Below are 20,708 nucleotides of genomic sequence, written 5' to 3' on the forward strand. Positions count from 1 at the left end.
AGGCCATTAAAACAACATAATGTGCAAGTAGTAAGGTGCACTATGGCAATACCGAGAAAATCGCAAGAGAAGTTTTACGCGTCTATTATGTAACTGATGTATCTGTGCGTAACTACCGATCGTCGGAGTTCATAGTGGGCTAGTGGTATTCAAAAAATTTGCATCTACAGTAACCGTCTCGCTACATTAGAAATGTTTCACCGCTACGCAGATTAACAGCCAAATGGGGCCTGCCTCTGTGTCTGCAGCTTGAAGTGTAGAAGTGCAAAGTAGTCCTGGGTACCTTACCAGATTGAATGTGTAAGAGATTTCGCAAATCACGACAGGCACACATTTTGAGGAAAACTGTGTGCGTTTCTTCATTTACTTGTCGATAGCTATAAATACTGTTACGACTTCTGCACCGCTTGTTAGCAGCAGACACAGTGGCTGCGCCAAAGACGGAGACGGCGTGGAGTTTTACAATTATTTACTGAACTTTCTTTACAATTTCTCCCTCGTCGTCGCTGCCCAGCCCTGCGGATCCCTCCGCCTGGCTGCTGCTGTGTAGATTCTCCGACAATGCGCGCAACGCGCGCCGCTGATCGCACTCGGGAGCCTCAGGGCACCAGTGCTCCGCTGAAGCCAGGATGCCCTGTGGTTGACATGAACTCGTCGCCGCTCGGCGCTCCAATACGTGAGGTCAGATGCTGACGCCTGCTGCACCGGCGGCTGGGACAGTCGCGATGTCCGCGAGGTCCTGTCATGGACGGACCACGCGCCGTGGGACCGGCTTGCCGTGAAATCCGGGCATCAGTCTCCGGCGGTGCCTGTGACCAAGACCGCGCTGCGGCCGGTCCTGCTGGAAGTTCTCGCTGTAATTAGCCAGCCATGGTGCCGACCAGACTCGGGCCGACCTCCAGAGCTGAAGTTGACATCTGGCGGCGAACGGATGACTCCTACGAGCTGGAACAGACTTCTGGAATCGTCACCTACGAAGATTGAACATTCGGACACGGACCACGTCCGTCCTCAGATCAGAGCTGTTTCCTAATGGCTTCTGTGTGTTTGCTGCCTGCGCTCCACTATTTATATCCGGCAGGAGGACTTTTTTTACCCTCGGTGGTAGCTTTTTGTTATTACTGCCGCAGTATATTGCAGCGTAACTTAGCGTGCTGGCTTCACTTCCCCTTACTCAGTACTCTCCAGGCTTCGCTCGGCGCTCGGTCTGTGTGCGTCCTTGTGTCAGCCGGTTGGTAGACTGCTGCTGTAAGCAAGGCTATCTGTGTGTGCTTTACTTCGCAACGCCTTGGTCGCCGGCGTGCCTCAGTTTCGCCATTCCCCACTGCGTGAAGCAACGCTTACTACAATACGTTTGTTTTAATAATTAAATTTAATTGAAAAAATAAATAGTCAAATAACATGAAATTCACTAAAACTTCATGCAAATGCACGCGTTTTTTAATTATATTGCCCCTCATATGTCATAAAAATTAAATAATATGACCAGCAATGAAAAAAATATAGATTAAAAATTAAGTGTGAGCAGGAGTCGAACTGTCACCGCATACATTTTCCTCTTACAAAGCTCGAACGCTAACTACTTCTTCTCTTTTTTTATAAGGGGGCTTTAGGGATCAGGTCATGGGTTGAAGGAGGCAGGGTGGGCAGAGGTCGCAACCCAATGCCTGGCTACGATGTCTCCTCCCTCCCTTTTCCTGAGGATGTGGTCGAAGGGATTAAATTTATTTTCATCATTTTTTTATTTTTTTAGATTTTTATTTGATTGTTTTGCTTTTTTGCCATTTATATATGTAAAACACAACATACAAAACCTAAAGATGTCATTCAACACAGCCAAACGTAAAACGACTCCGAACGCCGTCTAGATTTAAAAAATTCATTAACAACAGAAAAACGAGACCCTGCAACGGTCCAGTTGGCATGTATCCAGGTCGGCTTCTCGCCAACTTAAGAACGAGATATAGTCTCCTGTGTACATCCGGGATGAACGTAAGTTCCTGAACGTTGAGCCATCTTCTCATTTCACTTCTCACACCCGAAACAGCCCAGCTAGCCGGAGGGTCCGTGAATAACGAATCTAAGTAATTGGAAAAACATGTTCTATATTTCACAGTGCGATACAGATAATACGTCGCCAACCCCTTTATTCAGTTTATGGTGTCGTTCTGGAGGTGGGAAAGTATACTTTATCTGAGAACAGTAGGTCGTCAGCTTTGATCGCCATATGCACCGTACGTAATTAAAAGAAGAGCATTTTGCTCGTTAGAAGCCAACAGTCGACTGCCTTGCCAGAAATCAAACGATGCTCGTCGGAGTCGACGACCGCGCAGTGGGGCATATCTGCGTGTCGACCAGGTGAATAGAGGGCAGTCGTTGACGCTTTAGGAATTATTCGTTCACCACTACATACCACAACGCACGTACCTCTGCAGGGAGAGAGGGAAGATGAACCGCTCTCCATATTCTCTGCCCCTGTATCGCCATGTACTTCTGTTCGAACCCATTGTAAGATTTGTTGCTGAAGGAAGCTTCGACATACGTCTTTCGTTGTGTGCAGCATGGTCTCCGGCAAACTGTCCTGAACGTAACTGTAATCGACGAAGAAGTCCCGAAGGTCTGCGAACAGTGCTGTGATGTGGCCAACACTGACTGGTGGACGAAGTGAATGGGGGACCACTTCGTTGATCACAGCGCCCATTAAGGTGACGTGCTCGGTTCGCCAATAGCGTTGGATCGTACTAAGAAGTAACACACGCGCCCTGTTCCTCACGTTTACGACTCCGATGCCTCCCCCTCTCGGTGGCAGCGTCAAGGTTCCACTGTAGATTCTAAAGAGGAGGTCAGCACTCACGAAATGTCCGAAGACTAACTGTAGTCTTGACGCGATCGTAGTGGGCAACTCCAGTATGTGTGCCAAGTGACTTATTTTTGGAGCTATATACACTCCTGGAAATTGAAATAAGAACACCGTGAATTCATTGTCCCAGGAAGGGGAAACTTTATTGACACATTCCTGGGGTCAGATACATCACATGATCACACTGACAGAACCACAGGCACATAGACACAGGCAACAGAGCATGCACAATGTCGGCACTAGTACAGTGTATATCCACCTTTTGCAGCAATGCAGGCTGCTATTCTCCCATGGAGACGATCGTAGAGATGCTGGATGTAGTCCTGTGGAACGGCTTGCCATGCCATTTCCACCTGGCGCCTCAGTTGGACCAGCGTTCGTGCTGGACGTGCAGACCGCGTGAGACGCCGCTTCATCCAGTCCCAAACATGCTCAATGGGGGACAGATCCGGAGATCTTGCTGGCCAGGGTAGTTGACTTACACCTTCTAGAGCACGTTGGGTGGCACGGGATACATGCGGACGTGCATTGTCCTGTTGGAACAGCAAGTTCCCTTGCCGGTCTAGGAATGGTAGAACGATGAGTTCGATGACGGTTTGGATGTACCGTGCACTATTCAGTGTCCCCTCGACGATCACCAGTGGTGTACGGCCAGTGTAGGAGATCGCTCCCCACACCATGATGCCGGGTGTTGGCCCTGTGTGCCTCGGTCGTATGCAGTCCTGATTGTGGCGCTCACCTGCACGGCGCCAAACACGCATACGACCATCATTGGCACCAAGGCAGAAGCGACTCTCATCGCTGAAGACGACACGTCTCCATTCGTCCCTCCATTCACGCCTGTCGCGACACCACTGGAGGCGGGCTGCACGATGTTGGGGCGTGAGCGGAAGACGGCCTAACGGTGTGCGGGACCGTAGCCCAGCTTCATGGAGACGGTTGCGAATGGTCCTCGCCGATACCCCAGGAGCAACAGTGTCCCTAATTTGCTGGGAAGTGGCGGTGCGGTCCCCTACGGCACTGCGTAGGATCCAACGGTCTTGGCGTGCATCCGTGCGTCGCTGCGGTCCGGTCCCAGGTCGACGGGCACGTGCACCTTCCGCCGACCACTGGCGACAACATCGATGTACTGTGGAGACCTCACGCCCCACGTGTTGAGCAATTCGGCGGTACGTCCACCCGGCCTCCCGCATGCCCACTATACGCCCTCGCTCAAAGTCCGTCAACTGCACATACGGTTCACGTCCACGCTGTCGCGGCATGCTACCAGTGTTAAAGACTGCGATGGAGCTCCGTATGCCACGGCAAACTGGCTGACACTGACGGCGGCGGTGCACAAATGCTGCGCAGCTAGCGCCATTCGACGGCCAACACCGCGGTTCCTGGTGTGTCCGCTGTGCCGTGCGTGTGATCGTTGCTTGTACAGCCCTCTCGCAGTGTCCGGAGCAAGTATGGTGGGTCTGACACACCGGTGTCAATGTGTTCTTTTTTCCATTTCCAGGAGTGTAGATGCTGACATAACGCGAGCTGGAATACATCTGTGGCACGCAGTGCATATTGTCTTACTAATGCGCGAATTTGTCGCAGTAACCGTCGATAATTATCCGCCGCTGTACGTCGTATGTTTCCATGGAACACCACTTCCAGACACGTGAGAGTGGGGACCTTGGTGATGGGCACTGCTGTCCTTGGTTGCAGTCTCTGCCCACTTCCATACATCGGGTCTTCCGTAGGTTAATGACACTACCCGTCACCGTTCCATACTGATGAAGCCATCCTAGCGCTGCCTGGATTTCATCTCCTGACCTGACTAAAACAACGCCGTCATTGGCGTATGCGCGGTGTTGGAAACATGCGGCCCGTACTCAGACGCCTTTAAGGCGTCATCGGAGGCCGTATAGTGCAGGTTCAAGAGCGACAGCAAATAAGATGGCCGAAAGGAGACAACGTTGCCACACTGAACGCCGGATCGTGATAGGTTCTGAGCTAGCACTGCTCACCAACACTCTCGAGTGCTGGTCTTGAATCAACCTCGATACCGCGTCCACAAACGTAAGTGGTATTCCCATCCGTTCGATGTCCGCGCGTAGGAATACATGGCCCACTGAGTCGAAAGCGTGATCGAAATGCACTGCCGCTAGGGCTCCTCGTAATCTACTGACCCACATAAGTGCTATGACATTACTGTATTCCCCCTAGCGTTGTGTGTATATTGCTCTTCCCACCTAGACATGTTTGACCTAAATGTATTTTTGTCCTTTATCGCCGCTTGAAGACGGCCACGAACGATACGTGCAAAGATTTTGTTATCTGCGTTCAATAATCTCAAAGGCCGGTAGCTTCGTAGTCCACGACCACCACGTGGATTTGGAAAGGGTGTCATGGTACCATCTGTGAACTCGGTAGGAACCGATAAGGTACAGGGTGACAATTATTGAACTATATGAAATAAAATCTTCAAAACATCTGAATGGTTTGCCTTAGGACGTTCAAACTACAGGGTTGGCTGCGGGGCATGATGGGAATTAGTATGCGCTGTATGGTTTGGTTTAGCGACGAAGCCCCTTTCGTTTGGATGGGTTCGTCAACAAACAAAATTGGTGCATTTGGGGAACTGAGAATTCGCATTTCGTGATCGAGAAGTCTCTTCACCCTCAACTGGTGACCGTGTGGTGAGCAATGTCCAGTCACAGAACAATCGGTGCGATATTCCTTGATGGCACAGTGGCTACCGAACGGTATGTGAAGGTTTTGGAAGATGATTTCATCCCCATTATCCAAAACGACCCTGATTTCGACGAGATATGGTTCACTCAAGACGGTGCTCGACCCCATCAAAGCAAGAGACGGTTTTATGTCCTGGAGGAGTACTCTGGGGACCGCATTCTGTCTCTGGGGTACACAGAGGCCTCTGGCATGGGCCTCGATTGGCCACCGTATTCTCCCGATCTGGACACATGGGACTCCTTTTTGTGAGCCTATATTAAAGACAAGGTGTACAGAAATGACCCAAAAACCATCGCTCATCTGAAAACAGCCGTTCAGGAGGTCATCGATAGCATTGATGTTCCGACACTTCAGTGGGTTATGCAGAATTTTGCTATTCGTCTGCGCCACATAATCGCCGATGGGGGCAAGCATATCGAACATGTCATAACCTAAATCCGAATATATTTAGTGACGTTTACATGTTGAATAAAGTGTATGCACGCAGTGGTTTGTAACTAATTTTCTTTTTTTTTCATATAGTTCAATAATAGTCACCCAGTAGGTGTTAAGAGTTCGTTGAACATCTGTACCCACGACGGCCCATTAGAGAAGGAAAGATGCGTTAGAACTCAAGAGGGAGTCCATCCAGTCAAGCAGATCTGTTTAACGCACCACACTTTAGGGCAGCGTCCAGATCATCTACGGCGATTTCAGCTATAAGACTGTCCACTTCAGTGGGACGCTCAGCCGCTGGTATTTCGCGAAGCACGTCTGCAAGTTCTGCTCTGTCCAGTTGGTCCTCCACATAGGAACTATGATGGTGATGAGCAAAAGCACGTACAATAGCCTTCTGCAACGTGATCCGCGATCTATCGGCCATTTCGACATCCCGTGCAAGTGTACTTCGCCGCTGCCTCCTTTCTCTCACTACGGTATATATTGTAATGACGGCCGTTCATTGCGTAATCCATCGAGCAGCCTCGCATGTACTTTAACTCCTTCCGTCCTTACTACCGTAAGACGCAGCAGTTGTGCTTTGATACGGTGAACAGTCTCCTGACGGACCGGAGACGGTGGTTGCGTCGGTAATTCACGTAGGGCTGTGAAATAAAATTCGGAAGTCGCCCGTTGCCAATGTGACTTATCTTGACCATACCTTGTGACGGTTCTGCGTAAGGCCGGTTTAACATAGTAAAGCCACCGCTTAAGCGTTGAATCGTACGCACGTTGACGCCACTGACATTGATGCCATGTGTCTTCTGTTGTGTTGGCTGAAGAGTCAACACCGTGTTACTAGAGGAGGCCGAAATGCACACGTTTAGCTCACGCAGGCTGGCGTGAAGAGGGAAGAACTATACTGACGTGAGGTCTGGAACATGACAAGGAATGAGAATTCAGAAAGCGGACGTAATTAGTTTCATACTTAACTTTAATCCATTAATGATGATCGTCGCTCTTGACGGTACATGATTCACAATATTATCTGTTAGTAACTGAATATGGCGCCTTGCTAGGTCGTAGCAAATGACGTAGCTGAAGGCTATGCTAAACTGTCGTCTCGGCAAATGAGAGCGTATGTAGTCAGTGAACCATCGCTAGCAAAGTCAGCTGTACAACTGGGACTAGTGCTAGGTAGTCTCTAGACTAGACCTGCCGTGTGGCGACGCTCGGTCTGCAATCACTGATAGTGGCGACACGCGGGTCCGACGTATACTAACGGACCGCGGCCGATTTAAAGGCTACCACCTAGCAAGTGTGGTGTCTGGCGGTGACACCACATCTCCAACCTCCTGTAAACAGTTCTCATTACGCAGGTGGGTAACATTGAGCTTCCACGGAACCCTGCTGCGCCATTTCTTTTGTCGAGACAGAGCGGCGGAGCAGATGTAACCCTGGTCGTCTGTAAAGGCCGCAGGCCACACCTCCGCGTCAATAGTCGCCGTGCGTAGCCCACGTGACACATACACCATCTCGAGTTGATTGGCTGAATGGATCGTAAAGTACGGATATCCGAGGCTGTCGCCGGGCGTCATTTCCCAGGTGTCTTGCAAGGCAAGATCCCGGATCAGCGTCTGTAACGCCGGGCAAGGGATTAAGTGTGGGCGCAGAACGAAGTTAAAGTCGTCACCGACAATGTAGTTCTCCTGACGTCCTCGAAAGATTGGTGACACTTCCTCTGTATAAAAGGATATGCGTTCGCGTCTCTTCGTCAAGTCAAACGGTGCCTAAACATTCACCAAGCGGACATCCCCTACAGTCAGGGTAACACCACGGCTCGATGGTAAATATTCCACATCTTCAGCCACCATTGCTTCTCATGACAGTATGGCTTGCCACCGCTTCGTCGTAACCTGTTAAACGATAGACGCCATAACCATAAAACTCAACTGGGACATTGCTTCTTATCTCCTACATAAAACTATGTCGTCCACTGCCCACAGCATTTCTTGCAGCATTTGTATCTTTACTGGGACGCGAATACCATTGATGTTAACTGTACGAATATGGTAGACGTGTTGCATCGGCTCGGTTGTGCACTGCTAAAACGTCACGCACCAAAGAATTGGCTGTCTACGAAGCATTCTTCCTGGACCGGGACCACACGACACCGCTTCATTGGCCGCCGTGGGCAAGGTCCCCTCCCGACTCGTTGTCGGTGGAGCCAATGGCTGAACGTCGACGTCCTGCATCGTTTTCTGTCTTTTCGTCTTCTGTGGACAGCTGCCGCTTCTTTCGCTTCTTTGTCAACCGCTGTTTTCATAATCGTGCCTCCACGTCTGCTGAGGGATACTGTTCAGTGCAGTCCTCTTGCAGATCCGCTTCCACATCTGAAGATGGGTTCGATTGGAGTGTGGGAGGACCGTGGCTTCGCATCTGTTATGGGACGTCTGGCTGATGGTGTGACAAGGTCATTTGTGCCGCCAGTGACGTGGGATCGGGGACGATACTCGTAGACTATATGGGCACCGGCCTGTCATAGAGACTAAAAATCTCGAAAAGATCTTGACCAATTTACTTAACAGTTTTACATGATGATCTAGGAAACATTCGGTAGGACGTAGGTTACATATATTTAAGTAAATCGGTCAACAACTATTCAACTATTAAAGATTTTGCGCTGATTTTTACAGGATACTCTAACAAATATTTGGACGGACATATATATATCAGTAAGACGGTCAAGAACTTTTTGAGATTTTTGCTAACAACGTTTCCCCTTTATATACAAAAAGTATATAGCCTACGTACTATCGACTGTTTACTAGAACATCGTGTAAAATTTTTAAGTAAACTGCCCAAAATCTTTTCGATATCTTTAGTAAAAACGTCTCGTCTTTATAGTAAACAGATCAAGAACTTTTAGAGATTCTTTTTGGCAAAAATTTCGAAAGGCTTTTGATGATTTTACTTCCAGTTTTTACACGATGCTCTAATAAACGTTTGAACAGACAAAGGCTATATATATGGACAAAGAGGGGGAGGTGGGTAATGACCGAGAGAGAGAGGAGAGAAGGGGTTGGGCACTTATATTCAATTCTCATACATATACAGCAACTGCGAAGGATTGCCGGGTTCTCTAGTTAATATAGAAATGTAGATTCTATACAGTAACAGCTTACCTTAACACCATGTGATGCCTCCGTTGTGGTAACATAATCATTGCGGTCGTCTTTTATCAGCATGGACAAGCCCATTTGGCGCCCGCAAGCGCTCATCCTGACAACGTCGTTTAGATTGTCTGCACTGTTTCTAAAAGAAAAAAAAAGATAAGACTAATATTATGTAGAGATCTCAGACGAAAAGCGCGAGAGTAGAAGAGAAAGGATGTAGAGGTTCCGGGATGGAAAGAGGAAAATGAAGTCCATGAAGGAACTGCCAGTGTTCTTAAAGAGTCCATAACCTAAGAAGAAGAAGAAGAAAAGGATGTGGAGCATGTGCAGACAGAATATCTGAGGCGGTACATAAAGAATACTTGCAGCGAAGACAGTACGGTTGGCAACGATTACAGGCGACGGAAGACCCAACAGACGATGCTGGCGAGACAGACGACAGTAGTTGCAATCTGACGATGCGGCACAGGCGAAGACGTAACAACGTTAAGGTGGCTAAATGCAGTGTACTAACTTAGGCTAGGTGATACATTGGACTTGCTGGCCACAGCAGCAGATGAATCCTATAACCTAGGTATGGAATAATACTACCCACCGAGCGAGGTGGCGCAGTGGTTAGACACTGGACTCGCATTCGGGAGGACGGCGGTTCAATCCCGCGTCCGGCCATCCTGATTTAGGTTTTCCGTGATTTCCCTAAATCACTCCAGGCAAATGCCGGGATGGTTCCTCTGAAAGGGCACGGCCGACTTCCTTCCCCATCCTTCCATAATCCGATGAGACCGATGACCACGCTGTCTGGTCTCCTTCCCCAAACCAACCAACCAACCAACCAATACTACCCACTTCATTATACAGGACACAGCATACACATACAAACACACATGATAGAGATCCAAAGACCCTAGAATAGTAAAATTATAAACAAGACCATAATTAAACCTGACTGGTGATAGTCACTGGAGTGTCGCGACAAAAAGTGAACATTAGACAGTAACGTTGGATTATAAGGCAAATATAAAAATAGAGGACCACATACGCTGCCCTCTAGAGTAGATGAAAACTAGAAACTAACCTAGATGTATGATCATGACATCTGAAGGTAAGAGGATGAAGGTATTGCTGAGGTTCTCGCCTTTGGATGGCGAGTAGTAGTAGATGGGGGTGGAGGTTGTCCAGGAGCGTAAATCTCAGTGTCTTTCTAAGGTACTCCCTCCTGGACAGCATTGGTGGGGGCAGTCTATAAATCTAAACTCTTTCCCATATTCCTATTTTTCTATCTTGGAGATACATAAATTGTTAAATTTAAGCCTTTCTGTATCCCAGCTAGTTTTGTTTCCACGTACGTGAAGCTACAACTACACTCCTGGAAATTGAAATAAGAATACCGTGAATTCATTGTCCCAGGAAGGGGAAACTTTATTGACACATTCCTGGGGCCAGATACATCACATGATCACACTGACAGAACCACAGGCACGTAGACACAGGCAACAGAGCATGCACAATGTCGGCACTAGTACAGTGTATATCCAACTTTCGCAGCAATGCAGGCTGCTATTCTCCCATGGAGACGATCGTAGAGATGCTGGATGTAGTCCTGTGGAACGGCTTGCCATGCCATTTCCACCTGGCGCCTCAGTTGGACCAGCGTTCGTGCTGGACGTGCAGACCGCGTGAGACGACGCTTCATCCAGTCCCAAACATGCTCAATGGGGGACAGATCCGGAGATCTTGCTGGCCAGGGTAGTTGACTTACACCTTCTAGAGCACGTTGGGTGGCACGGGATACATGCGGACGTGCATTGTCCTGTTGGAGCAGCAAGTTCCCTTGCCGGTCTAGGAATGGTAGAACGATGGGTTCGATGACGGTTTGGATGTACCGTGCACTATTCAGTGTCCCCTCGACGATCACCAGTGGTGTACGGCCAGTGTAGGAGATCGTTCCCCACACCATGATGCCGGGTGTTGGCCCTGTGTGCCTCGGTCGTATGCAGTCCTGATTGTGGCGCTCACCTGCACGGCGCCAAACACGCATACGACCATCATTGGCACCAAGGCAGAAGCGACTCTCATCGCTGAAGACGACACGTCTCCATTCGTCCCTCCATTCACGCCTGTCGCGACACCACTGGAGGCGGGCTGCACGATGTTGGGGCGTGAGCGGAAGACGGCCTAACGGTGTGCGGGACCGCAGCCCAGCTTCATGGAGACGGTTGCGAATGGTCCTCGCCGATACCCCAGGAGCAACAGTGTCCGTAATTTGCTGGGAAGTGGCGGTGCGGTCCCCTACGGCACTGCGTAGGATCCTACGGTCTTGGCGTGCATCCGTGCGTCGCTGCGGTCCGGTCCCAGGTCGACGGGCACGTGCACCTTCCACCGACCACTGGCGACAACATCGATGTACTGTGGAGACCTCACGCCCCACGTGTTGAGCAATTCGGCGGTACGTCCACCCGGCCTCCCGCATGCCCACTATACGCCCTCGCTCAAAGTCCGTCAACTGCACATACGGTTCACGTCCACGCTGTCGCGGCATGCTACCAGTGTTAAAGACTGCGATGGAGCTCCGTATGCCACGGCAAACTGGCTGACACTGACGGCGGCGGTGCACAAATGCTGCGCAGCTAGCGCCATTCGACGGCCAACACCGCGGTTCCTGGTGTGTCCGCTGTGCTTGTACAGCCCTCTCGCAGTGTCCGGAGCAAGTATGGTGGGTCTGACACACCGTTGTCAATGTGTTCTTTTTTCCATTTCCAGGAGTGTATGTTAAAACACTAAGAAACCACATAACCTTCAATTTGACATTGCGAAAACATGATCTGTCATAGCCATTAGGTTACAGGTCAAATGGAAATGGCTGCATATTAAATAAAGCAACAAAAAATCACACAGAAGCATTGCAAAGCATCTCAGCTTATAATAAACTACATGGCCCAAACTCTCTGAACACCCATTCTCGGTCTTCTCAAAGACTAAAATTATTTCGGCCTTCCTATTGCTGCTGTTTTAGTAAACCAGACGTCAGTGCGAAGGTTGGGTTGAACACCACAGTGAATTGTTAGGTATGGTCCTACTGGTGGCAATACGCAGTTGTCAACTCCCTAACCTATCAACTGACTTACCCAACCAGTTATAGGGGGAGCCAGAGTTTAAAGTTGACCCCAAATCACGTGACATCTAAGCATTTTTCGACATGAGGCAACAGAACAGATAAGTGAAAAAAAGTCCAACAGTCAGCTTGGAACTGAACCTCGTTTCTTTGCGTTTGGAGTGCGATACTTACTCACTTAGTCTCCGAGCACGCTTACTACTATTACTGCCTCCGTTATGCTGTAGAGGCTCTCCATTCCATTCTAACATACTACAGGCGAAATGAGTTTCCCTTGTCTCTTGAGCACGGTGAGCAGTTGCTGAGTTTTTAAGTGAAATGTTCTGTCGTGCAGCTAATGCTTTAGTTCATTTCAAACGCGCTCAGTTGTTTGAGATCTCAGCTTTGATGCCAGTCCTAAAATTCCACCTAAACTCCTTCCCCAACCAAGATTTAGTAGTCATCGCTTTGCGGGTAACCACATCATGATAAATATACAGAAAATGTGCAACTTCAACCGCTGCGGAGGAGGAGGATATTAGTGTTTAACGTCCCGTCGACAACGAGGTCATTAGAGACGGAGCGCAAGCTCGTGTTAGGGAAGGATGGGGAAGGAAATCGGCCGTGCCCTTTCAAAGGAACCATCCCGGCATTTGCCTGAAGCAATTTAGGGAAATCACGGAAAACCTAAATCAGGATGGCCGGAGACGGGATTGAACCGTCGTCCTCCCGAATGCGAGTCCAGTGTGCTAACCACTGCGCCACCTCGCTCGGTCAACCGCTGCCATTATGTAGAAACCGTCCTGTTGTCTACAATGGTTTCACGAACACCGCCTCCCATTTTTCTGAAGACGAAAGCTAGTGGTCTGAGTCCAAGTCAGGAAAAGAAGATACCGTCTGTGAAACAAACTTCACCGTACTTCACAGCCACCACAGTAACTCAGAGTTGTGACTAAACTTAGCATTTTTAGGTGCAAAAACGTGTCGAAAAAGGTGCAAAACCCCTCCTGCACTGTATGTTAAAAGGTATTTAAAACGGTGTCAATTCCATATGCGAAAATGTGTTGTGGAATACGTATATAAGTCATTAAATCACAAACATCATACACTGGAAAATATAATGAAATGCATCATTAATGCACTGACCCACTTCAGTTACGCATTCAGAAAACTGTTTAAACAAATAACTTTCAACATTTCAATGTATCTGTGATTACTCTGGTCAGAATTGAATAGAACGTACATATTACAGGAACGCGTTTGCGTCCTTCCGTTATCATCATTAGATGAGCTACTCTGTTCAAAGCTACAGTTTTATCTGTAATAATTTATGTAGATGTTTAGATGATTTGCTGTTTGTAAGTAAAAGAGGACCATTGTACATCAACAGGCACATGAGGTGCGTATTTTGTTTTCAAACGGTAGTCAATATTCTTATTTATCGATACGTTACCCACAGCAGCGTTTCTAAGTTCAGCACGACTCTACTTCACAATAATTAAAGCACATCCTTCACATCTGTCGAAATGACCCAATTTGCTTCTTTCTCTGAGGAATTCGTCTCCAGTATTCTCATGGCTGTGTACAATACAACACTCATCTCACATTTCCTCTTCCTCTGATACTTTCATAGCCTTTCTTTCAGCTAAAGTATCATCTGGAAAATCATCTAAACATCTTCAAAATGCCTGAAAATTACTACAGATAACCAGTACAGCTGTTTCACTGCAGACGTCACTTTCCAAAATTTTTTGAGAAAGTGACATATTCCAAAATAATACCTCACCTGAGAAACAGTAACATCCACGACAAATCACAGTTGCTCTACTGAGAATGCCATTTATATGTCACTCCCCAAATTTTACAAGCATTAAATGACAAAATAGAGCCAGTTGATATTTTCTGCTACCTACCTAAGGCATTTGACTGTGTAAATCATAGATTCTCCTACATAAATTGAAGTTTTATAGGATTGATGGTACAGCCAACCAATGGATAATATCATATCTAACCAGAAGAATGCAGAAAGTTGTTCTTAATAATTCAGCCAATGCAGTCTGGGGACATAATTATGAGTGCGGAGAAATCAAGTGTGGGAGGAGGAGGAGATTAGTATTTAACGTCCCGTCGACAACGAGGTCATTAGAGACGGAGCGCAAGCTCGGGTTAGGGAAGGACAAGGAAGGAAATCGGCCGTGCCCTTTCAAAGGAACCATCCCGGCATTTGCCTGAAAGGATTTAGGGAAATCACGGAAAACCTAAATCAGGATGGCCGGAGACGGGATTGAACCATCGTCCTCCCGAATGCGAGTCCAGTGTGCTAACCACTGCGCCACCTCGCTCGGTAAATCAAGTGTGGGGTTCCCCAAGGTGGGTTATTGATCCTCATATATATAAACGATCTTTCGTCTAATACATAACAAGCAGAATTAGTTCTTTTTGCAGATGACACTAGTATTGCAATCAATCCAAGCATACATACAGAAATAGAAGAACCGGTAAACGTGATCTTAAAAATATCATTGACTAGTTTTCTGCGGAAGGTCTCCTTGTCAATTTTAAAAAGACGCAACAATTTCAGTCCTGCATATCTAGGGATACTACACCAATGATAAGTTCAACACATGACTAGGAAATAATAAATAGGGTGGGAACTTCAGAATTCTTAGGCGTCCATATTGATGACAATTTAAACTGGAAAAACCATATTTTCGAACTCTTAAAAGAACTTAGTTCAGTCACATTTGCACTTATAATCATTGCAAATCCTGAAAGACACAAATCAGTAAGTTGACATATTTTGCATATTTCCGTTCAATAATGTCGTATGGTGTAATGTTCTAGGGTGACTCATCTTTAAGAAACAAGGTATTGATTGCTCAAAAACGTGCGGTAAGAATAATGTACCATGTTCACATACGATGTTCTTGTAGACATATGTTTAAACAAATAGGTATTTTGACTACTACTTCACAGCCTATTTAGTCACTCATGAAGCTTGTTCTAAATAACCCACTGCAGTTCAAGACTAACAACTACGTACATAGTTATAATACCAGAAGGAAAAAATCATGTTCATTGCTCCACATGAAGGTTGTCTTTATCACAATAAGAAGTGCAAAATGCTGCCATCAAAATTTTCGATCACTTACAGAATAATGTAAGATACCTGACACAGAGCAAAGTTGAGTTTGAAAACAAACTGAAAAAGTTTGTCCTTGACAACTCATTATAATAGCAATGTGTAAAAGGTGATTATTATTAACTCACAACAGTACCGATACTTAAAATATGTGCCGCACGCGCGCGCACGTGTGTGTGTGTGTGTGTGTGTGTGTGTGTGTGTGTGTGTGTGTGCATGTGTGTGTATGTATGTTGTTTACATCTCCTAAACCACTGGAGCGATTTCAACCGAACTTGGTACACGTATCCCTCACTGTCGGGCAACAATCGCTGTTGGAAAAAGAACCACATACGTATCATGATTCGGGAAATATGACGTCATAAATAACGAGAGGCGTGGAAAACTGCCACATCGTGCATGACGTTTACATTTATTACTTCTTTGCTACTTACTCTACTCGTAATACATTTTGCAGGCTGTATCCACATATGCCGCTGAATGTGCCTATAAAACTATATCACTTCACGACACATACATCAGGACATGTCATAAACACTGAGATGCGTGAAAAAATGCCGCATCATGCATGACATTTTAATACAATTATTCTCTACTACCGAGGAACTCCTACAGTGGAGTCAACTTAAGGAAATCCCTGACACGTGGTAGCGCAATTAACAGCTTTCAACTGCGAAGCGTAAACGGCTGTACACGAAAACAATACCCGTTTATATAGCTATGAAGAGGCTTTTCCGCAGAGACGGTTACAAGATCGCGCTGTAGACACGTGAAGCAGCTGTACTCATACGTTTGTACACTGTGCATATTTCTCTGTACGACTATTTCACAATTTCAAAGGTATTTTCACGAATACGTGGAAATGAAATTTTTTCGATATTACGCTACAAACACAGTTCATTGTTTGTTTCCGTTTCTAACAGAAGATTGGCAAAATGGAATACCCAGACAATCCCGGGCTTGTCAGCTAATAGTAGTAATAATAATAAAAATAATCATGTAGCCATTTTTACGTATGAATTTGTAATGTGAATATAAAATGACTCGTTTCAATCACCAACTTTCTCCTCCGAATGCGAAAATACTTTGTTGGCGCCGACCTACATAGGGAGAAACGGTCATCATAATAAAATAAGGGAAATCGGAGCTCGCACAGAAAGATATAGGTGTTCCTTTATTCTGCGCGCTATACGAGATTGGAATAATAGAGAATTGTGAAAGTGGTTCGATGAACCCTCTGCCAGGCACTTAAATGTAATTTGCGGGGTATCCATGTAGATGTAGACGTTCCACATCATTACGATTAATAGCACAACTGGCCCATGGATCATTAAACTAACTAACGTCTCATGAAATGCGATTTAGACGTTACAGACGCTGCACTTTTCAACAAATTTGTTACAGTAGCGTCACTATTAAACTGTTTGACAGTGTCATACATTCTCCCAGTGTCATTTTGGATTTTGGCATTTTGGATGCAGACAAAAAAAGAGAATCTAATCTAGCAGAAGAACACTACAAGTAGTGCAAACTATATTCACTAGAGTATGCGACCTGCTTAACGTCAAACTGCTTCTGCAGTTGGTGTAGTCGCGAGACAGTCACCAAGCAAACAATCAGCGTGGCGACCATTGTTAGAGCTGGCGTAGCTATGTACTCTGCCTTGCCAGGAATTTTCGTAATATTCGAAATTTAATCACACTAATACGAGAGGGAACATACTTTATTGTTTAATATTTGTATGACTGACTTATAGTTTTTATTTACGGCTTCATTTATTTTCTGTTCCATATATTACTCTTTTCTTGTTATTCATGACGATGCAACATAGTCTTGCAGTACAAAATTACATTTCTTTCTTCGCTGTACATCATATGCATAAACATATCTGCAGGAAGTGTTATGGTACCTATCTAACTTTTATTGGAGCAACCGCTCATGTGCAAACAGCAAGTGATTCAAAGAAAATAAATCACTAGCAAAATAAGACTATTCCCAAATATCTCTACTTTGTTTTAGGGACGAACGTCAGTTATAAGAGAAGGAGGGTGACGAAGAGACAGAAGTTGAGTTTTTAGAGTTACAAGTGCCAAACAGCGTGTCCAGTGACGATGAATATCCACGATAAAGATATATGATCATTTCAGACGAAAGCTGAGAAGTAGGTTTAACACTAATGGGATGAGCAGTACCTTGAGGCATAGGGTCACTCACTCTTGAGATATAATCAAGAACAAAGGTACTTTACTGAAACCAATTTCGGGCATACGTGGACGCTTTGTAATACCTGCCAACATAAGCGTAAACTAAGCATGAAAGCCAGTAAATGAAATACCGTTGATACGTGCAGTTCACCAGCGATGATTAAAGACAGTTATTTTCGATCAGATAACGGCAATTTTCAGAGTAAATCTTCCATATTACAGCCCACTTGAGGTCCAACGGGATATATCTGTCTCTCTTACAGTGTTTCAAATACCAGCATGCTGAGAAAACTTTTGAAATTATGTCTTCCATGAGGAACTCTTTCAGCCCAAAACCCAAACATTACACAGTGGGTCTCAAAAACAAAATAAATGAAATTGTCATAAAAGAGTTAAAGGTGCGGCAGAAGAAAAAAGTATTACAAAAGATACTGATAAAAGAAGCAGCAAAATCACGGTTAGGAGCATTTATTCCATGTTTCCTTTGCACGATAAGTCATTCACAATAGTTCAAATACGAAATAAATTAAGGCGCAGCTTTATATGCAGTAAAGTTGGTAGAGTTGGATCTAAAAGTGACCCACATTTCCGTGGGTGGCTGAGCGTTAACTGTGCACGAACAACGTGACTGACTGCCAAATAGTCTGAAGTTCTGTGAATTTTCAATTGATTACTAGTTCCGCTCTCTATCCTAAAGAAAAAAACTGTGCAACGGAATTTTAATTATTGAACTCCAGAATGACTGATCAATACTATTCAGTATTTTTTTTTTCACAGAGTACACGATGCTAAAGAGCATAGGACATGGAGGCGTGTGGTGGCGTACACTTGAGAGAAAAGTTCAGCGAACTAAGTAGCTGCATTACTAACATTTATTTATTATCTTTTTTCTATCAAATTATATAAAATTTTACACTCGTCACGAGCATCGCATGCGCTTGAATGGAGAATAAATCTCAAAGGCTTAATCCAATGAATGACACAAACTTACAAATCGAAAGAAACAATTAAAAACTGACACTGATTAGTAGCTAGTGGAGAAAAGATAGTAGCTGAACTATGGAAGTGAAACAAGTTGGTGGCTTCAAACATCACAGCACATAAGCTCGCAAGCCTAGTTCATTAAATGAGTGACCACGCAGCACTTACAGGGTGAGAAAGGAAAGGAAGAAGAACAATACCACTTGACTTGACTCGGTTCCCACTTTACCCATATAATGGTTGATTTGGCCCGTCGTTATCTAACCTGAAATCCATTCCTATCCCTTCCGATGTGCGTTCAGCGTTCCGCATTGCGTATTTTTAACCCTGGCTGATTCACTGATTACAGCGGCCGGTATCGCGGTGCGCCCGCAACTCATGCCTTCGCCTCACGTACCGGTAGCGGAAGCAAATTTCGTGCGTCCGCAGTCTGCCACCGTCGTCGAGTGAAAGTCTCTACACCATGTTACACTGACATTCGAGCACGAGTCCGACCTCCATCAAACCCCTGGCCAAATGGATGCCACTTCAAAACTGATAATCTCCATCTAGTCTTCCAGCAGTGTATCGTCACCTTCCCTCGACCAATCGCTGGGCAGACGCGAGATGCAGCTGCACATCAAAATAATTTGCAGTAAAATTAAAGCTCCCACCCGTGTGCGCGAGAGAGCCAGTTAGTATGGAATAGAATGGGAGGACCGACCGCGGTGGCCGAGAGGTTCTAGGCGCTTCAGACCGGAATCGCGCGACTGCTACTGTCGCAGGTTCGAATCCTGCCTCGGGCATAGATTTATGTGACGTCCGTAGGTTAGTTAGGTTTAAGAAGTTCTAAGTTCTAGGGGAATTATGACCTCAGATGTTGAGTCCCATAGTGGTCAGAGCCATTTGAACCATATTTGAATGGGAGGAGGTTGTCGATTGGACTGGAAAACTGTTCGAGATACACCAATACTCAAAAAGAGGAATAGGAGTATTCCGCTGAATTACAGGCCCATATCACTAACATCCATTTGCAGCAGGATTTTGAAACATATACTGTGTTCGAACATTATGAATTACGTCGAGGAAACAATTTATTGACAAATAGCCAGCACGGATTCAGAAAATATCGTTCTTGTGAAACACAACCAGCTCTTTACACTCATGAAGTAATGAGTGCTATCGACAGGGGATGTCAAATTGAGTCCATATTTTTAGATTTCCAAAAGGCTTTCGACACCGTTCCTCACAAGAGTCTTCTAATCAAACTGCGTGCTTATGGAATATCGCCTCAGTTGTGTGACTGGATTCGTGATTTCTTGTCAGAAAGGTCACAGTTTGTAGTAATAGATGGAAAGTCATTGAGTAAAACAGAAGTAATAACCGGCGTTCCCCAAGGAAGTGACATAGACTCTCTAGGGTTCCTGATGTATATTAACGACGTAGGAGACAATCTGAGAAGCTCTCATAGATTGTTTGTAGACGATGCTGCCAGTTACTGTCTTGTTAAGTCAACAGATGACCAAAACGAATTGCAAAGTGATCTAGATAAAATATCTGTATGATGCGCAAAGTGGAAATTCACCTTGAATAAAGAAAACTCTGAAGTTATACACATGAGAACTAAAAGTAATCCGCTAAATTCCGATTACTCGATAAGTCACACAAATCTTAAGGCTGTAAATTCAAGTAAATACTTAGGGATTACAATTACAAATAACCTAAATTGGAACTATCACATAGATAATGTTGTGGGTAGAGCAAACCAATTGGCAGAATACTTAGAACGTGCAACAGGTCTACTAGAAAGACTGCTTACGCCACTTTTGTTCGCCCTTTTCTGGAGTACTGCTGTGCGGTGTGGGATCCGTATGAGGTGGGACTGACGGATGACATCGAAAAGTTCAAAGATGGGTAGGTCGTTTTTTACTATCGCGAAATAGGGGGGATAGTGCCACAGACACGATACATGAATTGGAGTGGCAATCATTAACACAAAGCCGATTTTCGTTGCGACGGGATCTTCTCATGAAATTTGAATCACCAGATTTCTTCTCCATTTGCGAGTACGTTCTGCTGGCACCCACCTACATAGGGAGAAATGATCATCACGATAAAATAAGAGAAATCA

At 45.7% G+C, this 20,708-nt stretch overlaps 1 protein-coding gene across 1 annotated transcript in view; it reads right to left on the reverse strand.

The window, feature by feature from the left end:
* The window catches only part of LOC124556196 (sodium channel protein Nach-like), a 113,905-nt gene that overhangs the window by 25,651 nt on the left and 67,546 nt on the right, over nt 1-20,708 (reverse strand). The window contains exon 5 of the mRNA XM_047130188.1: nt 9,190-9,319. Coding sequence (XP_046986144.1) covers nt 9,190-9,319 — 130 coding nt within the window. The remainder of the gene's footprint in view (nt 1-9,189; nt 9,320-20,708) is intronic.

The sequence above is a fragment of the Schistocerca americana genome, chromosome X (genome assembly GCF_021461395.2).
Source record: "Schistocerca americana isolate TAMUIC-IGC-003095 chromosome X, iqSchAmer2.1, whole genome shotgun sequence".
NCBI lineage: Eukaryota > Metazoa > Arthropoda > Insecta > Orthoptera > Acrididae > Schistocerca > Schistocerca americana.